This window comes from Eptatretus burgeri, chromosome 1 (assembly GCF_056783735.1).
Source record: "Eptatretus burgeri isolate ZD-2024b chromosome 1, Ebu_testis_v1, whole genome shotgun sequence".
Taxonomy (NCBI): Eukaryota; Metazoa; Chordata; class Myxini; order Myxiniformes; family Myxinidae; genus Eptatretus; species Eptatretus burgeri.
The window spans coordinates 124,392,746-124,411,851 of NC_140961.1; the positions used below are offsets into that span (position 1 = coordinate 124,392,746).

Consider the following 19,106-nt stretch of genomic DNA (forward strand, 5'->3'; position numbering starts at 1 on the left):
GGAAATGGAGTGCATTTTCGAACTCTATGGGGTCGATTTACTCTAAGGAATGACTGCACCGACATTGAATTCATTACCATTTCGAAAATATGACCTAAAACAAATTTATCATCACTGGAGTTGAGTAACTCATCCTACTCATTTCGATATTTTCTAATCTATAATTAATTTGTCGTCTGTCTAAACATTTCTTTGAGTAAATCGACCCCACTGAGTTCAAAAATGCAGTCCATTTTCACCTACGAAGTTCAGAAGTGTACGGATTCGCATCTCACCATACCCTAATTTAAAATAATAATAACTAAATAAATAACTAACATATTTTTCGTGAATCATTGAAGCTAAAACACTGGATGTTGGGCCGGCTAGAAATAAGTTCAGGCGGAAGTGGAGACAGCAATAGAGGCGGAGATGATAGTGTTATTTGGTAAATGAGACGAAATATTCTAATAGTTTGTAATTCCATTGATTGAAAAATTAGGGTATGGTGAGATGCGAATCCGTACACTTCTGAACTTCCTAGGTGAAAATGGATTGCATTTTCGAACTCAGTGGGGTTGACTTACTCAAAGAAATCTTTAGACGGCAACAAATTAACTATGGATTAGAAAATATCGAAATGACTAGGATTAGTTCCTCAACTCCAGTAATGATAAATCTTGTTTTAGGTCATATTTTCGAAATGGTAGTGAAGTCAATGTCCGTGTAGTCATTTCTTCGAGTAAATTGACCCCATAGAGTTCTAAAATGCACTCTATTTCCACCTCGGACATCCAGAAGTACCCTTAATCGTACCTGACCATACCCAAATTTAACCAACTCATGAAACTAAAAGTCGTCATATGGAGCGACCTCTAAATAACCTCGGATGAACTTAAATTTTTGTATGCGCGTTACTGGATCGTAGTGGAATAATTTAAGACTTGTGGAGACATCTGATTTTTTAAAATTTATTTTTGCTGTATTTGGACCATCCTAATATATATATATATATATATATATATATATATATATATATATATATATATATATATATATATATATATATATATATATTTATATATATATATATATATATATATATATATATATATATATATATATATATATATATATATTACTGAATTAACACCAGTATGCGGATCATACGGATGATCCGCTGTGGCGACCCCTATTGGGAGCAGCCGAAAGAAGAAGAAGAAGAAGAAGAAGATATATATATATATATATATATATATATATATATATATATATATATATATATATATATATATATATATATATATATATATATATATATATATATATTGTTTTTGCCCCATCTCTCAATGGTGAAGATTCACTTTAAAAATTCTAGTATCTGGATCCAGATCCAGATCTTCACTAAAATCTAATTCATTAGTCGTTGTCACATAACACCTCCAACCTGTCCACAAAGTTTCAACTGAATCTGGCCACAACCTTTCGGCATATCCTGCTCACAGACAAACAGACAGACAGAAAAACAGGGGTAAAAACATAACCTCTGTCCACGTTCAGTGGTGGAGGTAACTAGGGAGTTCATAGAACACGATACCCCACATAGTGTTCAGGTATAAACTGTACCTCAATTTTTTTTAAATAATGATTTTAAAAATAGTTTTTTTTTTTAAATCCAGACTATTTTCACAATTGAACCAGTCTTATACTCCACCCTCATACACTTTAATAAAAGACGACTTTGAGTCACATTTTAGAAGATGGAGGCTTTATTGATCACCGTAGAATGCATCGTCAATCGGCATCGTACGTAGCCATACTGACGGCGGCTTCTTCTTCACCCCGATACTGCACCCTCCCACATGCCACGCCCACTTCTGCCATTGATGCACCATCTTTCACACCACCTTATTTAACACGTTACATTAGTTATTCAAGTCTGTTGTTTACTTCCTTTATGTCGTCAATAAAAACAGTAAGTTTCCTGTTTGGAATGATTTTTTCAATTTTGTTTGACTGCCAGACAGGCAGACACGAGTAAAAAAAAAACAATATCTTACTCCTCTCGACGCATGTACAATCGGAAAAAAAAAATTCAGAGCCAGAGTACGACAAAACTGTTGTTTCTTTTTCCGATTCACGTTCCGATTCGTGTTCACAATATAACATTCAATTGAAATCAAGTTGTTCCTCAATCATCAACTGACATTTGTCGACAAACGGATGAACAGACAGACAGAAATGAACCTATTGCTTAACCCTGCTTCATTGTTAAGTGCCGAATGTGTCTGCCATTATTTTGCACATAAAAAAACCTTCTTCTCAATACATTAACAAAAGCAATATTTGTGTGTGCTCGGTGGAGTCCACAGCCTTGAAAGAATATATCTGTGAGTTTTCAGGGGTCAGGACAAGCGAAACAGCTCGTGACTGTCCTTTTAAACCAACCATAGCTGCACTTGATTGGCAATATGTGATGTAGTACTGTCCATAAAGTGACATTTGGTTTGGGCCGAGAGGCATAGATCGTTAAACATCAGTTTCAAAAATAGAAGAGTTAAAAAAAAAAATTGTTTCAAAATTTGTAGTCAGAAACCACCTTTCATAACATGCATTTTTCACCCAAGATGGTGTCAAAATAGCCCTCCAACGATGTGTTCTAGTGAACAAAAAAGCTTTCCTACCTGGCTGGGACCGACATAGCTCATTTCAAACTTGTTTTTGTACAAGACTCGCCGTAAGCAGCAGTCAAACAGCTCGACACCCCCACAGAGTGTTCCCTGCAAGGAAACTTGGGATTCAGCAAACACATATTTTTGAGCTGCATCGATGGATAAAATGTGCAGTACCACAAAAAAAATTAGGGCCTTATACATTATGCATGAATAATAGGGAAGGAAAGGGAGGAGTGGATCGGTTGAAGAACAAGAGGAATTAAGACAAACGAAAAGAGCTTCATTGTTATTGGTTCAGGAATTCCAAAATAATGAATAAGCAGAAGGTTTACTCAAAGGTGAGGGAAATAGGTTGGGATATATTCTGCGCTTGCAAAGAAAATATCCAGACCAGGTGATTAAATTAACTTCAGTGATCACCTCTTGACCTCTTAAGAACTCTCCACTATCTATAATCTCAAGTTACTCAGAAATAAGGGGTAAGAAGAAATACTCATCACTCGCTTGGATGAGGGCTTCCAAAAGTTTGCTTAAGAAGCTTGGCTTCTTCCAAGCCAAAGTTACTTGGTTAATCAGCTTACCGGCATGTCAAAGAAACACCCACATCCTGTCATCACAGTAAGCTGTGGTTGTAGTGACAGTATGTACTATCCACAGAATGTCCTGTGATAACTCACCTTCTAAGCCTGATGTTGGCTTAGTGGTTATGGTGGCTGGCTTGGGATCTTAGGGTCCCGAGTTTGAGCCCTGTTTTCCACTGAATTAACACCAGGTGGGGTTGACTCAGCCTGTCATCCTTCTGAGGTCATCAAAATGAGTACCAGTGTACTGGTAGAGGGGCACAGCATCAGCAGCACAGCCGTGCTTCCAATAAATGATAGCTGACCTGCAGCCAAGCTGCCATACGCAAGAACAGAACTCACCGACTCTGCTTCAACAACTGCTCCCATGATGTGTGCCATCAGAACCACAAAAGTGGAATCATCCTGGCAATCACATCACCTCAAGTTCGATTCCAAAGCAAACAACACCCTGCCTTGGACATATAATCTTGCCACGGAAATGAAATCCTGGAATGTCTTCCCAAGTACAGTAGCATTATCACGTGCAAACTCTTCCTGTAGGGACTGCAGTGGTTTAAATAAAGCCTTATTTTTTGGGGCTTCTTCCTTCCCTAACCTTCTCCAAGCTGATGCTTCCACACTGTTATAGCATTCAATTCCTGATGCTTCAGCGCTGCTATCACAATCAATTCCTGCAAAAATGCAAAAAGTATCATTTAAAAGCTATTACATGGTGCAAACACGCATCGTGGCAATTGGCCTTGCACCAACTCACATATCCCATTCCCATCCTTCACCAACTGACACCTCTTCTGCCCCTTCCCTGACACCTTCCCTACCACTCCCTCACCCACGCCTTCCCTACCCCTCCCTCACCAATCTATCCCTCCTGATCTGCTGCCTCCACCGAACAGCACCCCAGATCCTTATTCTGCTCCAACCTTAACCATCTGGAAATATAACATCCGATATCTCCATTGCAACTCGTTTTACCTCTCCTGTTTATTAATTTGCCTTATTCCCATGATCAGCAAGGTGATGAAATCAATAATCACAGCAGACCTCAAGGTCTACCACCTCCTATACAACTTTAATATCAAGCTACCAATTTAGGTGCAGTCCTGGCCACTCCACATGAGATGTGCTCATTCCACCAACTCAGCAAAGTGATGAACATTTGAACCTCAAGCAAAAGGTCAGAGCAGTCTCACTGGACATGGTTTTTCACACACTCATTATTTTGTTGGTTAAAACACAAGATGTTTAATAATAATCATTATTTTGCTCTTCCACATTCATGAATTTGTTGTATTGATACCCTCATTTGACATATAGACTACCAGAGTATCCTTGTGCATTACTTGCTGAAAAAAAATATAGTCTGTGTTTTGCAAGAAGACTTTAGATGTTTGTGGAATGTATGCCTCGAAGGTCCAAGATGGTCTAAAAGTCGAAAGAGTACGTTCCAATCGTAGTTAGGGTCTAAGGCATCAAAAGAGTCGAAAAGGTCTCATCTCAAGTGTGTAAAAATGTTCTAAAAAGGTCTAAATGGTCGAAAGCTCGAAATGGTTAAGGGTCCAAGCTGTCTCTTGTCTGAAGGGTATAAAGGGGTCTAAAGGGACTTAAGGGGTGTAAAGGTCTCAGGATTCTCAGGGTCTAATGGGTATAAAAGGTCAAAAGGTAGAAGAGGGTCGAAAGGAGTCGAAAGTGTTGAAAGGGTCCTCAAGATAAAATGGGTCTTAAGATCCCAAAGACCCCAATAACCTGAAGGATATTTAAGGTCTTGGGAGTTTTAGGGGTTTTGGAGGTCTTTAAAGTTCATAAGGAGCTTAATGGTCTCAGGGGAATTAAAGGGTCTGAAGATTCTCGAGGGTCGTTGGGTTATATACGGTCTCAAGGGGTCTAAAGGTAGAGAGAGGTCTTAGGGGTCTAAAGGATGTAAATGTCTAATGGCGTCGAAAGGGTCTTCAAAGTCTAAGGGGTCTCAGCAATATAAGGGGTTGCAGGGTTTAAAAGGTACAGTATGTTCCAATAGTATGTAATTAATAGATCTACTGTGTCGTCAAGGTGCAATTGACGTTCAAACAGTAAGTAATTAATAGATGTGGATGTAGTCAAGGTGCAACTGACGTTGAAACAGTACGTAATTAATAGATGTACATGTAGTCGAGGTGCAAATATATACATACATACATACATACATACATATATATATATATATATATATATATATATATATATACATACATATATATGTAAATGCAAATACCCATCGCAAGGCAGCTCACCGGATGACGGGATTTGGGAAAAGCCTCCAGGACCCCCATTCTTTGATGATCGGAGGAAAACCATGGGGAAACTTTCGTGGGTCGGATTGCGGTGGTGTGTGTCTGGGTGGTGCTGAGGTGTCGTCCACCAGAGGGCGGTCTCCACGGGTTAACCTGAGGGGGTCCCTTCAGATGGGTGCCTGGAATCTCCCCGCACTAAGAGGATGATCACCTGTTTCTGCTGTCATTTGAGTTCCAGCGTTTGAACATCGGTACTACAGCACTTTCTGAGATTCAGAGACCGGATAGTGGTGAGATCATGGCAGGGAGTTACACATACTAATGGTCTGGTTGCTCTGATGGTTTCAATGCCCAAGGAGTTGCTGTAGCCGTGTTCAACAAACTGACTCCCATGATAATTGAGGTAACATCGGTCAATGAGCATATTATGAGACGGAGGATTCGTCACTCCTTGGGTGTCATTTCCCTGGTCTCTGTCTATGCTCCGACTGAGGCAAGTGATCTCACTGTGAAGGAAACATTCTGTGCTGCGCGCTTAAGTCTGTGGTCGATCGGTTCCCCAGACTAGATACTCTTCTAGTCTTGGGGGAGTTTTATGCAGCGACTGACACTGATAGGGATGGTTAGGAGACATGTGTTGGTCCCCATGGGTTTGGAACTGTGAACCAGAATAGCACTAAGTTCCTTGACTTTGCAAGATGTCCTGGGACTTAAGGTGGTTGGTTCATGGTGTCAGCACCCACAGCAACATTGCTGGACCTGGTATTCCAACACTGGTGGTGTGGCAAAGGATATTGGCCATGTGCTCGTTGTTGGTCGCTGGAGGGTGCTCCAGAACTGCAGCGTTGACCGAATTGCTAAGTTCCTCAATACCGACCACAGGTTTGTTGCAGCAACTCTGAAGCTGTGGCTCAAATCGAAGCCTTGGCTGAATGTTAGCAAGCTCAAGGAAGAGAGGGTAGCTGAGGAGTTTGCAAGCAAGTTGAGTAGAGATCTAGGGGTTCTGGGTGTTTTGAGGGATCCTGAAGAGTTGTGCAGTACCTTCAAGAGTACCATTCTAAATGATGCCGGAGGATGTCTTCAAACCCGTCAGGCAAAAAAGAACACTGTCTCCCAAGGCGCACTGGATGCCATTGACTGGAGTTGCAGGGCCAGGCTCAATAGTAAAACTGTGCTGGTCAGGGAGCTGAGGCGTAAAGCTGTACGTTCGCTGAGGGTGGACAAGGAGGCCTATGTGCCAGTAATCTGTGAAAGGGTAGACCATCAAATGTGGTTAAGTGATTCTCATCCTCCTTACAGAGGAATCCGTGCATTGCTTTCCTCCAAGCCTGTCCCTCGGTGTACTGCAGTTAGAGCGGAGTGAGGTGAGCTCTTGACAGAGGAGTCTGAAGTGAACGCCCACTGGGTCGGTCACTTTGAGTGGCTGTACTCGGCTAACCCACCAAGTGTTGGTCGAGTTGGATATCAGGGGTGTTACTATCCCTATTGCTGACACTCCAATCAACTGTTAACCGCTTTCATTAGTGGAAACATAGGTTGCAGTGAACCAGTTGAAAGGGGGCAAAGCTTCTGGGATTTCTGGTATCAAAAGAGGTCAATGATTGAATGTATGCTTCCTCTTCGGGTCGTCACCGAACGCAGGCGAGAGTTTCAGCAGGGGCTGCTTGCAGCCTATGTTGATCTCCACAAAGAGTTTGACTCAATGAATCGGGATGCCCCTTGGAGGATGCTTGGTCTTCGTGGGGTGCCACCAAAACTGATCGATCTGATGTCTGAACTCTACTCTGGTGCTGAGAGTGCTGTGAAGTGTGGTGGTACCATCTCTGACTTATTTCCAGTTGTTACTGGAGTTTGTCAGGGGTGTGCACTGGCCCCCACAAGTTTCAGCACTTGTATGGACTATATTCTAGTGAGGATATCGAAGAGATCTTGCTGCAGTGCATCATTTGGGAATGTCAAGATTGATGACATCGATTTTGCAGATAATGCAGTTATCTTTGCGGAGACTTTGGATATCCTGATGGGGACCCTCAAGTCACTGAATGTGGAGTCGGAACCAGTGGAATTATGGGTCTCTTCAGGCAAAATTAAGATTCAGGCTTTCAATAGCATCTTGGATGCTGCTATCTTGTCTGTCTGTACCTGTCTGTCGTGAGGATGTTGAGGTCAAATAGACATTCACTTACTTTGACAGTGATATTCTTGTCTCCGCATGTTGTTAGCCAGAGGTCAATAAACGTCTGGGTCTGGCCTGGAGGGTGGCCAAATGGAGGCTCATGGAGAACTGGTGGAAAGTGGATGTGGTTATATGCTGTTCCCTCCCCCACATGTTCCCATGCCTAATGTGGTGGGGGGGGAGGCAGTTGAGTTGTGGGGTAGGGTTTAAGGAGCTGTAGTGGGGGAGGCAGGTGGGGGTAGAGGAGATGTGATTGGAGGGGTTGAGGAATTGTGGTGGAAGGGGTTGAGTAGTGTTGGGGGGTTGAGGAGTTGTGGGTGTGGGGTTGAGGAACTGTAGTGGTGGACGAGGGAGGTTGGGGAGTCGTGGTTGGGGGGAGGACAGGAAGTTAAGCACTTGGGGTTTTGGGGGGGGAAGGATGATGACTTAGGGTTTATGAGTGGAGCTAAGGACTTGAAGCAACATTCTACATCGCGTGGATGTTCCGCAGTTCCCTGGTAGGTATCTCTTCCGTTTGTCTGAAACCAAAGAGATACCTAGCAGTCCTGTCTGTTTGTTGCCCCCCCCCCTTTGAATTAAGTAAATGTTGCTTCAAATTAATCCAAACCTACAGGAAAATAATATAAAAAGCAAATGCTGCACAAAATATTGCATCTTCACAAATATAAAATGCAGATAGTGCAACATTTTTTTATTCTATTTTTTTTGTATACATTGTCAAGGCTCGTATGAGAGCTAACGCACAACACACATCAAGAGGAGCATGAGACAAGAGGGGCGGGAGTGGGAAGGACAAAGCAGTGGGGAACAACAACATTAGGAGATCTATGGAAGGGAGAGGGATGGGGCAGGGAACACGGGGTACACAAGATGGACATTACAGGGACTTTCAGGAAGGAAAGCAGGGAATTTGAAGGAGGTGGGTTTGGGGTGGATTAACGGGGGTAGAAAAGATCGTGGTTTTGGATGGGAGAGCAGACAAGAGGTGGTGGTGAACAGCTGTTTTGAAGACCTGGAGGAAAGAATGGGATTGAACAGAGTGAGGGAGTTTATTCCAAAGGCGGGGAAAAGAAGAGGAATGAAAGGGTGAAGATGAGCAGTGATTCGTGATTTTGGTAGTTTTACCAGAAGGGGTTTTTTCGCAGACCTTGAGCACCCTGCGGAAATATGGTGGGGACAAATCGCAGAGAGGGGGGGTGGGGGGGCGAGACCGAAGAGGAGACGGTAGAAGACAGAAAGACCACCGACCTACCTGCAGTAAGAGAGTGAGAACAGAGATTTAGTGAGAACATTTAGAACAGAGATTTACCCAATCGAATGTTTTGAATAAATCAATAAGTTGTTAAACTCATTTAATCTCTTCTTTTCTTGAAGCATCAGGTGCATATCACGACAACTCAAGACATTCCTTTTCTCCCCTCCCATGTTGTTGTTTTTTGCTCTTTCACCAGCACATCAATAAAAGGCTTCCTTTGTTTTTTCTATCGCGGTATTTTCACCATGGGCTTCCTCTAGTTAATTATATACACCTCGATGGAAAAAAAAAAGTTGGTGTATCTTGAATTATGGTATCTTGGTCGTATAACTTTTGAACACCACTTGTAAATAAGCCAATATTATCATTTTTTTATACATTCATTATAATGATGTTTTATCCATTCATTCTGATAAAAAGGAAAACTTACCACACAGAGACGTGACCCATCACGTTTCCAGGCAAGTGCAGTGATCGTGTACATATTTGCAATCTCTTTTGGCTTCGCTTCATCCCAAAGTTTCTTACGAGGACTCCAATTAAAAATTCGCAACCTACAAGGAGTAGCCGAAAAGGTGTAAATGTTCGGAGGATGGTGGAATCATCATTCAGGTGTGGTCATTCACATCAACTTGGTAAATAAGTTAATCACCATGAAAAATGGTGATTCTAGCAATACATTCCAGCAAGAAACACATATTTTCTCTTTACCGGTCGTAGCTACCAATGACCACAGACTGGCCACTTGGGCTGCCTTCAGCCACAGTGAACTCCTTCTCTGTTGGGTCTCGGCTGTAATCAAACTGCTGGAGTTGTTGCCCCTCATGACCATACACCACAATACGCCGATCACAGCCACAGACAACAATGTTGTTTGCCACCCAGGCTAAAGCATATGGAGAGCAAGGGTGACTGATAAGTTTGCCCTGTTGAGAGTCAGGAAATGGATTAGGTCAGCAAGATGACTGCAGAGTATGAAGGAAAAGTAAATAAATATATTCTGATTATAACAAGCTGTACTTCCAATGGTATTACTACCTGTGACTCTCCAGATCCCTCGTCGTCAAAGAAATATCTCACGATGGTGCCATCAGCATGCCCGGATATAATGCCTTTACCAGAAAGGCTGTGTTGATATACAGAACACGGAAAAACAAACATACATATGGTGAGGTGTACTCAAACACCTTTCATCAAAAATTATTCATAGTGCTTTTCCATTTGGTTTATGATTTGAAGAAGATTTTTAAAGGTTCACGCTTTAAAAAATCATAGCTGCCAAACCATGTGACCCATGACAGCATAGGTGGAGAACTTTTTGTTCATCGTGGATAGGCGATCATACCTGTAAAGTTTTGCTTCGATCTGTTCAACCATTCCGGAAAAGAATATTTTTGAAGGTTTTTATGTTAAAAACAATATGGCTGCCGAACCACGTGACCGATGGTGTCATCAATTGTTTTCCCCCAGACAATTTAGTGTAGATACCCCTCAAAATTTTTCATACTGATTGGATAAAGCGATCGACGTATGCAATTATGACATCACAACAAAACCACCCATGAGATCATTAAATAAACATAGGGGCCATACCCCTTGGTGCTCACCTGGTGGTAGCTGGATAAGCCAACCAGGGAACCACTGGTCAGCATGGATGACCCACAAAATATGTAACGGAGAAGAAGCTACTCTAAATACCTATGGAATTTTGTTTAAATGCCGGAAACAAACTTTGGTACATCACAGGTGATAAAGGTTGTGGTCAAGTTTCATCGAAATTGTGTGTGTGGTTTCAGAAAAAAAAGCAAATACCTCATTTGGGGGGCCAAGTAATATGATGATGATGATATGTGTTCATATGTAAGTGTGCCAAGTTCGAACGAGATTGGAAATTAATGCCCGAGAAATGGTCGAGGCCGTGTTCAATACTGGGATTTTTTTTTTTACAACTAAAAAGGCCGCCAGTCTATCAGTCGGCCATCTTTGATGAGATCACAAAATAAAGTGAAGTGCACATGTATGACATCATGTTCTGTGCTTGTGCCAAGTTTCAACACAATCGGACCATGCCTGTCTGAGAAATCATTGTGGACACGTTAAAGTAACAAAATGGCCGCTAGTCGGACATCTTATATCTAATCTGGAAAAAAATGACATACATGTGTAAGCCATCATTCATTATCGGTGTGCCAAGTTTTAACAACATCAGTAAATGCACGTCGGAGAAATGGTTGAAGACGTGTTAAACATCGGGTTTTTTGCACCGAAAATGGCTGCCAGTCGGCCATCATTGATCGCATCACGAAACAAAATGATGTGCATATGTACACCACCATGTGTTGTCTTTGTACCAAGTAAGAATAAAATCGGTCGATACATGTCCGAGATATGGTTGCGGACGCACGCACGCATGGACACGAAAATCTACACCAAATTAATAAGCCCCCGTTTCAGACTAAGTCTGACGGGGGCTAATAATATAAAACAGCATGAGTGTTTCCCCAATAGTAAAACAGATTGTACGATAGACGCACCGTAAAATGCAAGTTGTGCAAGCTTTTTGAACACCCCTCGTAAGTCACAACTAATCAGTGCAATGCATTTCAGTTATCGAGTGCATCTTGATGTCTTTTGGCACCTTACTCCATCAATAATAACTTCCTGGCCAGAATTGTAGTGGAAAGTTATCGCACTTTATGGATAAGCTATGTTTTAAAACTGTTGGTAGAAGCGTTTGTTGAATGGTGGGTGAGCTTGAGCAATAATCTGAAATCAATGAATTTGCATTCAAATCCTGGTCAAATACACATTCACTTGAGAGATTATCGCAGCATGAAAATTGAGATGGCCTGTTTGGTGTTCCCATCTAAACACTAGGCGCATAATGTGGGATCCCAGGTTCCAGTCCCAGGTTCCAGTTCCATACACTGTAATGATTCGTCTCCTCTCTCCTAATATGCCTGGAATTAATATAACTGGAAACATCTGCTCCCTACATGAGTGGTCAGGGGGGTGGGAGGAGGGGGTTGGGTACATTAGTTTGTCAGGGATGTGATAAGCATAGAATGACTCGAGGACGTTGGGTTTCCTCCAAATCTTTTTCAGTCTCGTTTTAAACAACAGCAGTGACTGTTTAAAAAGGTAATTATACACTGGATGGAACTGACTGATTAGTTTGTGGTTCCAATAATTTTAACTTCCGGTATGTGTGTCCCACAGAACACCATGATAAGCTATTTATACACCTAAACACAGTTTTTGCCCAAGGCGAAAAACTCCCTTGAGGAAGGGGGCAAATTAAGTTTCTACAACCTCTGTTGTGTGACCCTTAATCCCTGTGGCAAGTTTGATTGAGATTGTATAAGTAATGACTGGATGTATCACGGTCATACAGACAGACACCAAATTGCGTATTTTCATATGAAAGTGCACGCATGTCTTCCAATGTCCTTGTTCTCCATTTAAATAGCTATAAGCTCCTCCATAACCGTTTGATCAAGGTAGGAAAAAAAAAAAAACATTCAAGAATATTTTACATGAAGAGAAGATTAATGTTGTAAACCGAGCTAAAAAAAATCTTTACAGGTTCTTGGTCTCATACAGAAGCTGCAACACAAATCACGTACGCAAATGCAGACAAATACAAGCGAGAACACTGGACTTGATTTTGGACAAAGATAACTGGGGTGTTCGATGTCAAGTGTACACATTTTTCAGTGAAATTTTGACACATCGTCGCAGATTTCACTTTTTTTTGTGCAAGTGTTTGTATCCACGGTAAAACATTATGTGTCAATTTTCAGACCTGGGGCCACATCGGGGCCCATTTTAGCCCCCCCCCCAAATTTGGGTGCCCCCGGTTGACCCACAATCTTCCAGTGGCCATATCACAGGTTGTAGTGGTCCGATTTGGATTATCTTGGTATCAAAATGCTCGTAAAAGCGAGAGCTTCGAATTGCATAAAGTAAAATCACTCCGAAACAGTAATTCAAAAGGTTATAGTTTGGAGCGCCTTTGACCTTGGGCCCCTGCCCCCCAGCCAAACCGATGGTCCCGATTTTTTCGTGTGAGAATACACCTTCATATACTTCAACACCTCAGCAGAAATGAAAAGGGGATCTCAATGGGTTCAAGTGTGATGATGGTTTTATTGTTCGGGGTCCACATATCACTAATTCTTGATTCGACATTGGGAGACGTTTGCCGTCATCGTTCCAATGACATCACCTGCTGGCAGGCGACTTTATGTCTGAAATTGACAATCATCATCTCTGGACTATTATATATACGGGGACTTATTAATTTGGTATATATATATATATATATATATATATATATATATATATATATATATATATATATATATATATATATATATATATATATATATATATATATATATATATTGGGGAGAACAAGTATTTGATACACTGCCGATTTTGCAGGTTTTCCCACTTACAAAGCACGTAGAGGTCTGTAATTTTTATCAAAGGTACACTTCAACTGCGAAAGATGGAATCGAAAACAAAAATCCTGAAAATCACATTGTATGATTAAAATAATTAATTTGCACTTTATTGCATGAAATAAGTATTTGATACATCAGAAAAACAGAACTTAATATTTGGTACAGAAACCTTTGTTTGCAATTACAGAGATCAGACGTTTCCTGTAGTTCTTAACCAGGTTTGCACAGACTGCAGCAGGGATTTTGGCCCACTCCTCCATACAGATCTTCTCCAGATCCTTCAGGTTCCGGGGCTGTCGCAGGGCAACACAGACTTTCAGCTCCCTCTAAAGATTTTCTATTGGGTTCAGGTCTGGAGACTGGCTAGGCCACTCCAGGACCTTGAGATGCTTCTTACAGAGCCACTCCTTAGTTGCCCTGGCTGTGTGTTTCGGGTCGTTGTCATGCTGGAAGACCCAGCCACGCCCCATCTTCAATGCTCTTGTTGAGGGAAGGAGGTTGTTGGCCAAGATCTCGCGATACATGGCCCCATCCATCCTCCCCTCAATACGGTGCAGTCGTCCTGTCCCCTTTGCAGAAAAGCATCCCCAAATAATGATGTTTACACCTCCATGCTTCATGGTTGGGATGGTGTTCTTGGAGTTGTACTCATCCTTCTTCTTCCTCCAAACACGGCGAGTGGAGTTTAAACCAAAAAGCTCTATTTTGGTCTCATCAGACCACATTACCTTCTCCCATTCCTCCTCTGGATCATCCAGATGGTCATTGGCAAACTTCAGATGGGCCTGGACATGCGCTGGCTTGAGCAGAGAGACCTTGCGTGCGCTGCAGGATTATAATCCATGACGACGTAGTGTGTTACTTATGGTTTTCTTTGATGCTGTGGTCCCAGCTCTCTTCAGGTCATTGAGCAGGTCCTGCCGTGTAGTTCTGGGCTGATCCCTCACCTTTCTCATGATCATTGAGGCTCCACGAGGTGAGATCTTGCATGGAGCCCCAGACCGAGGGAGATTGACTGTTATGTTGAACTTCTTCCATCTTCTAATAATTGCACCAACAGTTGTTGCCTTCTCACCAAGCTGCTTGCCTATTGTCCTGTAGCCCATCCCAGCCTTGCGCAGGTCCACAATTTTATCCCTGATGTCCTTAGACAGCTCTCTGGTCTTGCCCATTGTGGAGAGGTTGGAGTCTGATTGATTGAGTGTGGACAGCTGTCTTTTATGCAGATAACGAGTTCAAACAGGTGCAGTTAATACAGGTAATGAGTGGAGAATGGGAGGGCTTCTTCAAGACAAAACTAACAGGTCTGTGAGAGCCGAAATTCTTACTGGTTGGTTGGTGATCAAATACTTATTTCATGCAATAAAATGCAAATTAATTATTTAAAAATCACACAATGTCATTTTCAGGATTTTTGTTTTGGATTCCGTCTTTCACAGTTGAAGTGTACCTATGATAAAAATTACAGACCTCTACCTGCTTTGAAAGTGGGAAAACCTGCAAAATCGGCAGTGTATCAAATACTTGTTCTCCCCAATATATATATATATATATATATATATATATATATATATATATATATATATATATATATATATATATATATATATATATATATATATATATATATATATATATATATATATATATTGCATCATTTGCGAAAAATTATCCTGCCTATTGTGTCTATTGATTTTTAAGTGTGCATTTTTTGTATAACCATCATCGAATTAAGTTATAAATGGGCTAATCTCAGTTTTTGCATATTTTGCAGTAAGCATGGTAGTGGGGCAACTTAGGCCAAGGTCACATTTGCCACGGCGGCCGTGGGGTCTCCAAAATCTACAGCCATTAGCAATTATACGGCGGCCGCAGTATTTCCACGGTCACACAATGTAGCAATCACAAATGTTTTTATTTTTCGGGGAGCTGCACGGCGTATTTATAAATTGTGGAGACCGAAAACGTGGGGTTGCCGTACGGTCTTTGATTTGATGTCGCACGGTGACCTTAGGTCGTGCCTGCGGCGGCCATATAATTTTCAAGGCAGACGCAAGGTGCCCGCAAGGCAACCTCAAGGTGCCTACAAGGCGACCGCAGGGGGGCCCTAAGCCGAACGTACGGCCAGACAGACGGTAACAAATGGGTAAAAAAAAAAAATTTTAACAGTTTTTTTTTCGGCTTGTCGAATTGCTACGGCGAACGTAGAAATGAAAAAAGTTATAACTCCGCGTTATAATTCCACGGCGACCTTACGGCCTGTAAAATATAGCCATACGGCGTAGGGCCACCCTGAGGCCACCTCAGAAACTCTGCAGCTGCTGCACATTTCTGTCAATTCAGAGGGCGTACGGCCGCCGTATCCTCGCCGTAGAGCAAATGTGACTTAGGCCTTGGGTCTTAGAAATTGTGGAGACCAAAAACGTGGGGTTGCCGTACGGTCTTTGATTTGATGTCGCACGGTGACCTTAAGGGGGCCCTGCGGCGGCCATAGAATTTTCAAGGCAGACGCAAGGTAGCCTCAAGGTGCCCGCAAGGCGACCAAAGGGGGCCCTAAGGTGAACGTGCGGCCAGACGAACGGTAACGAATAGGTTAATTTTTTTTTTACCATTTCTTTTGTTTCGGCTTGTCGAATTGCTACGGCGAACGTAGAAATGAAAAAAGTTATAACTCCATGTTATAATTCCACGGCGACCTTACGGCCTGTAAAATATAGCCAAACGGCGTAGGGCCACCATGAGGCCACAGCAGAAACTCTGCGGCCACCGCACGTTTCTGTCAATTCAGAGGGTATACGGCCGCCATATCCTTGCCGTAGAGCAAATGTGACTTCGGCCTCAGCTAAATAGAGCATAACAATTGTGCATTTTGTGAGGAAAGCACCAAATTTGGCACACGAGTAGCCTATCATATTATGAACAGATTTGGATATTGGGCCATCTCAAATTCAGCCGCTGATGGCTGTGGCAGCCATTTTCCACTGCCATCAAAAATTTTGAGATGGCCCAATATCCAAATCTGTTCATAATATGATAGGCTACTAGTGTGCCAAATTTGGTGCTTTCCTCACAAAATGCACAATTGTTATGCTAAGTTGCCCCACGATGGCGACTGAAGATCGAAAGGAGTTCCAAAAATACTGTTGCGATCCGTTCAGCTGCCATAAAACGAAACAACGAAAAGATCTTCGCAATGTGTCATGATATGTTGATGAAATTTTCTTCAAAGGTGAAAAAAGATGATAGACTTTGTACTTCGTGCAGAAAAAAAACTCTCAGTTGTCACCAGAGCGTATTGAAGAATCATCTTCGACCAGTTTGAAATTATCATCAGAAGGTACTATCGAAGGCATTGCAGAATCTATTTCGACAGATGAGGACGAGGAGGTTTTTGAGCGAGAAGCAGAAGTTGACCAATTAAACCAGTCGTTATCGATGATAGGCGAAAGCCCATTCGACAAACGAAAGGCGGAAAGGAACCCAGGGTATGTTCCTGAAAAGCGAAGTAAAGTGGAAGATTCTGTGCGAAAGAAATTAGAACTAGTTGCTGGAAAAAGCACTGCGGAGAAAACACAAAATACAGCGTCAAAATGTGATGAAAACTGCATGCCAGAGGTGATCAAAAGCCTGAAGGAAAAATACGTTGTTTCGAGCCGTTCAGAGTAAATACGTATACTGACAATATTTGCTGGGAATATGACCATCAGAGGGATGATGAGTGAATTCCTTTGCTCCCAACGAATGGTTGTGCAAGCCAAAAATTAAGAGAAAGAAAATGGTATGCTATCGTCTCCAAATCCCAAACGGTAAAATATTGCCTGACGAAGTGAAATCCGCCGTAACCGAGTTTTACTGAAGTGAAGAAGTCAGCCGAATAATGCCGGGAAAAAAGGACTGCGTGGTGGTCAGGAATGAACATGGAAAAGACAAAATTCAAAAGCACCTGGTACGAAACAATCTCAAGGAACTGTTTCAGAAATTCAAAGAGAAGAAGCCTGGCTTGAAAGTTGGATTCGTGAAGTTCGCCATGCTCCGTCCCTCAGAGTGTGTCCTGGCCGGTTCAGGCGGTACACACAGTGTATGTGTATGTACGATACATCAAAATGTGAAACTCATGATGTTTTGTTCCAAAATGCCACAGATAGCCGAACTTCCTAGCTATCATCATGTGATAGCACGCACAGTTTGCAAACCCAGCACAACCGGCATGTTATTTCAGAACTTGTGAAAGTTGCCCATCAATTGAAGACTTCAAAACCGAGCTACTGAGTGCTTATGAACTCGAGGATATTGATGAAATTCAGTTTAAATGGTGGACATCCACCAATAGATCTGAACTGAGCTCCATGGTCCTGCCTTTGGAAGAATTCATCAATCAATTCTGTGAATGCGCGGTGAAATTAGTGAGACACGACTTCATTGCCAAGGCCCAATCTCAGTTTCTGAAAAATAAGAAAGACGAAATCGGTGAAGGAGAATTTATCATTATTGGAGACTTCTCAGAGAACTATTCGTTTGTCGTACAGGATGTGGCCCAAGGATTCCATTGGAACTGCTCCCAAGCGACAATTCACCCCTGGGTTTACTATTTCAAATCTGACGATGACAAATTAAACCACGATTCGTTCACGATTATATCAGAATGCAATACTCACGACGTTGTCTCAGTCCACCTATGCCAAATAATACTCATTAAACACTTGAAATCTGGCTTTGCAAATGTAAAGAAAGTTTACTATTTCTCAGACAGTTGTGCTGGTCAATATAAGAATTGCAAAGCCTTCATAAACCTATGTCGTCACAAATCAGAGTATGGTATTGACACAGAATGGCATTTTTTTGTCACAAGTCATGGCAAGGGCCCTTCAGATGATGTGGGAGGTACAGTCAAACGAGAAGCAACACGTGAAAGCCTGCGTCGACCTTACGACAGTCAAATTATTTTTCCAAAAGATCTTTTCGCCTTTGCTGAAAATGGTTTGAATGAAATGAAGTTCGGTTATGGGATCCAAGAGGCATATGACGAGGAAGAACGAAATCTGGAAGAAAGGTTAAAAACGGCCAAAACCATAGCTGGAACTCAAAAACTTCATGCTTTCATCCCGATTTCTGAAACTGCTCTTCAAGTACGCAATTTCAGCCTTAGCGAGGAACACCGCATCGAGTCAGGTATTTCAAAATCTACACCAACTTTTAACGGGAAACTCTCAGGTTATGTCACAGTGCACTATGATGGAAAATGGTGGCTTGCCTGCATCATGGAAACCTTTCAGGACACCCATGAAGTGAATTTTCTTCATCCAAACGGGCCCGCAAATCGCTTCTTTTTTCCTGACATTGAAGATCACTGCATTTTAGACATTTCTGATATACTTATTTCTGTAGAACCAAAAACTGCTACAGGTAGAACCTCCACAATCAGTAAAAAAGAAACACAGCTGTCAAATAAAACATTGGTTGGCAAAAAATCTTGACTATAATATGCTAGGAAAAACTCTTACTCATACTTGTATCACTTCCAGTTCCTGCATGTGCACGTAAAAATGTATGTACAATATACTGATATAGTGTATTGAAAATCTTGTGTTCAAATATTGTGCTATGTATTGTAGCGTATTGTGTGTCCAGCACCCGAGTCCCCGAACAATAAAACCATCATCACCCTTGAACCCATTGAGATCCCATTTTCATTTATGCTGAG

At 41.9% G+C, this 19,106-nt stretch overlaps 1 protein-coding gene across 2 annotated transcripts in view; it reads right to left on the bottom strand.

Annotated features, from left to right (window-relative positions):
• The window catches only part of IFT172 (intraflagellar transport 172), a 445,633-nt gene that overhangs the window by 336,623 nt on the left and 89,904 nt on the right, over positions 1-19,106 (bottom strand). For both annotated transcript variants that reach the window (XM_085896864.1, XM_085896871.1), the window contains exons 7-10: positions 9,975-10,062; positions 9,648-9,862; positions 9,367-9,490; positions 2,664-2,759 (exon numbers count right to left, since the gene is read on the bottom strand). In XM_085896864.1, coding sequence (XP_085752990.1) covers positions 2,664-2,759; positions 9,367-9,490; positions 9,648-9,862; positions 9,975-10,062 — 523 coding nt within the window. The remainder of the gene's footprint in view (positions 1-2,663; positions 2,760-9,366; positions 9,491-9,647; positions 9,863-9,974; positions 10,063-19,106) is intronic.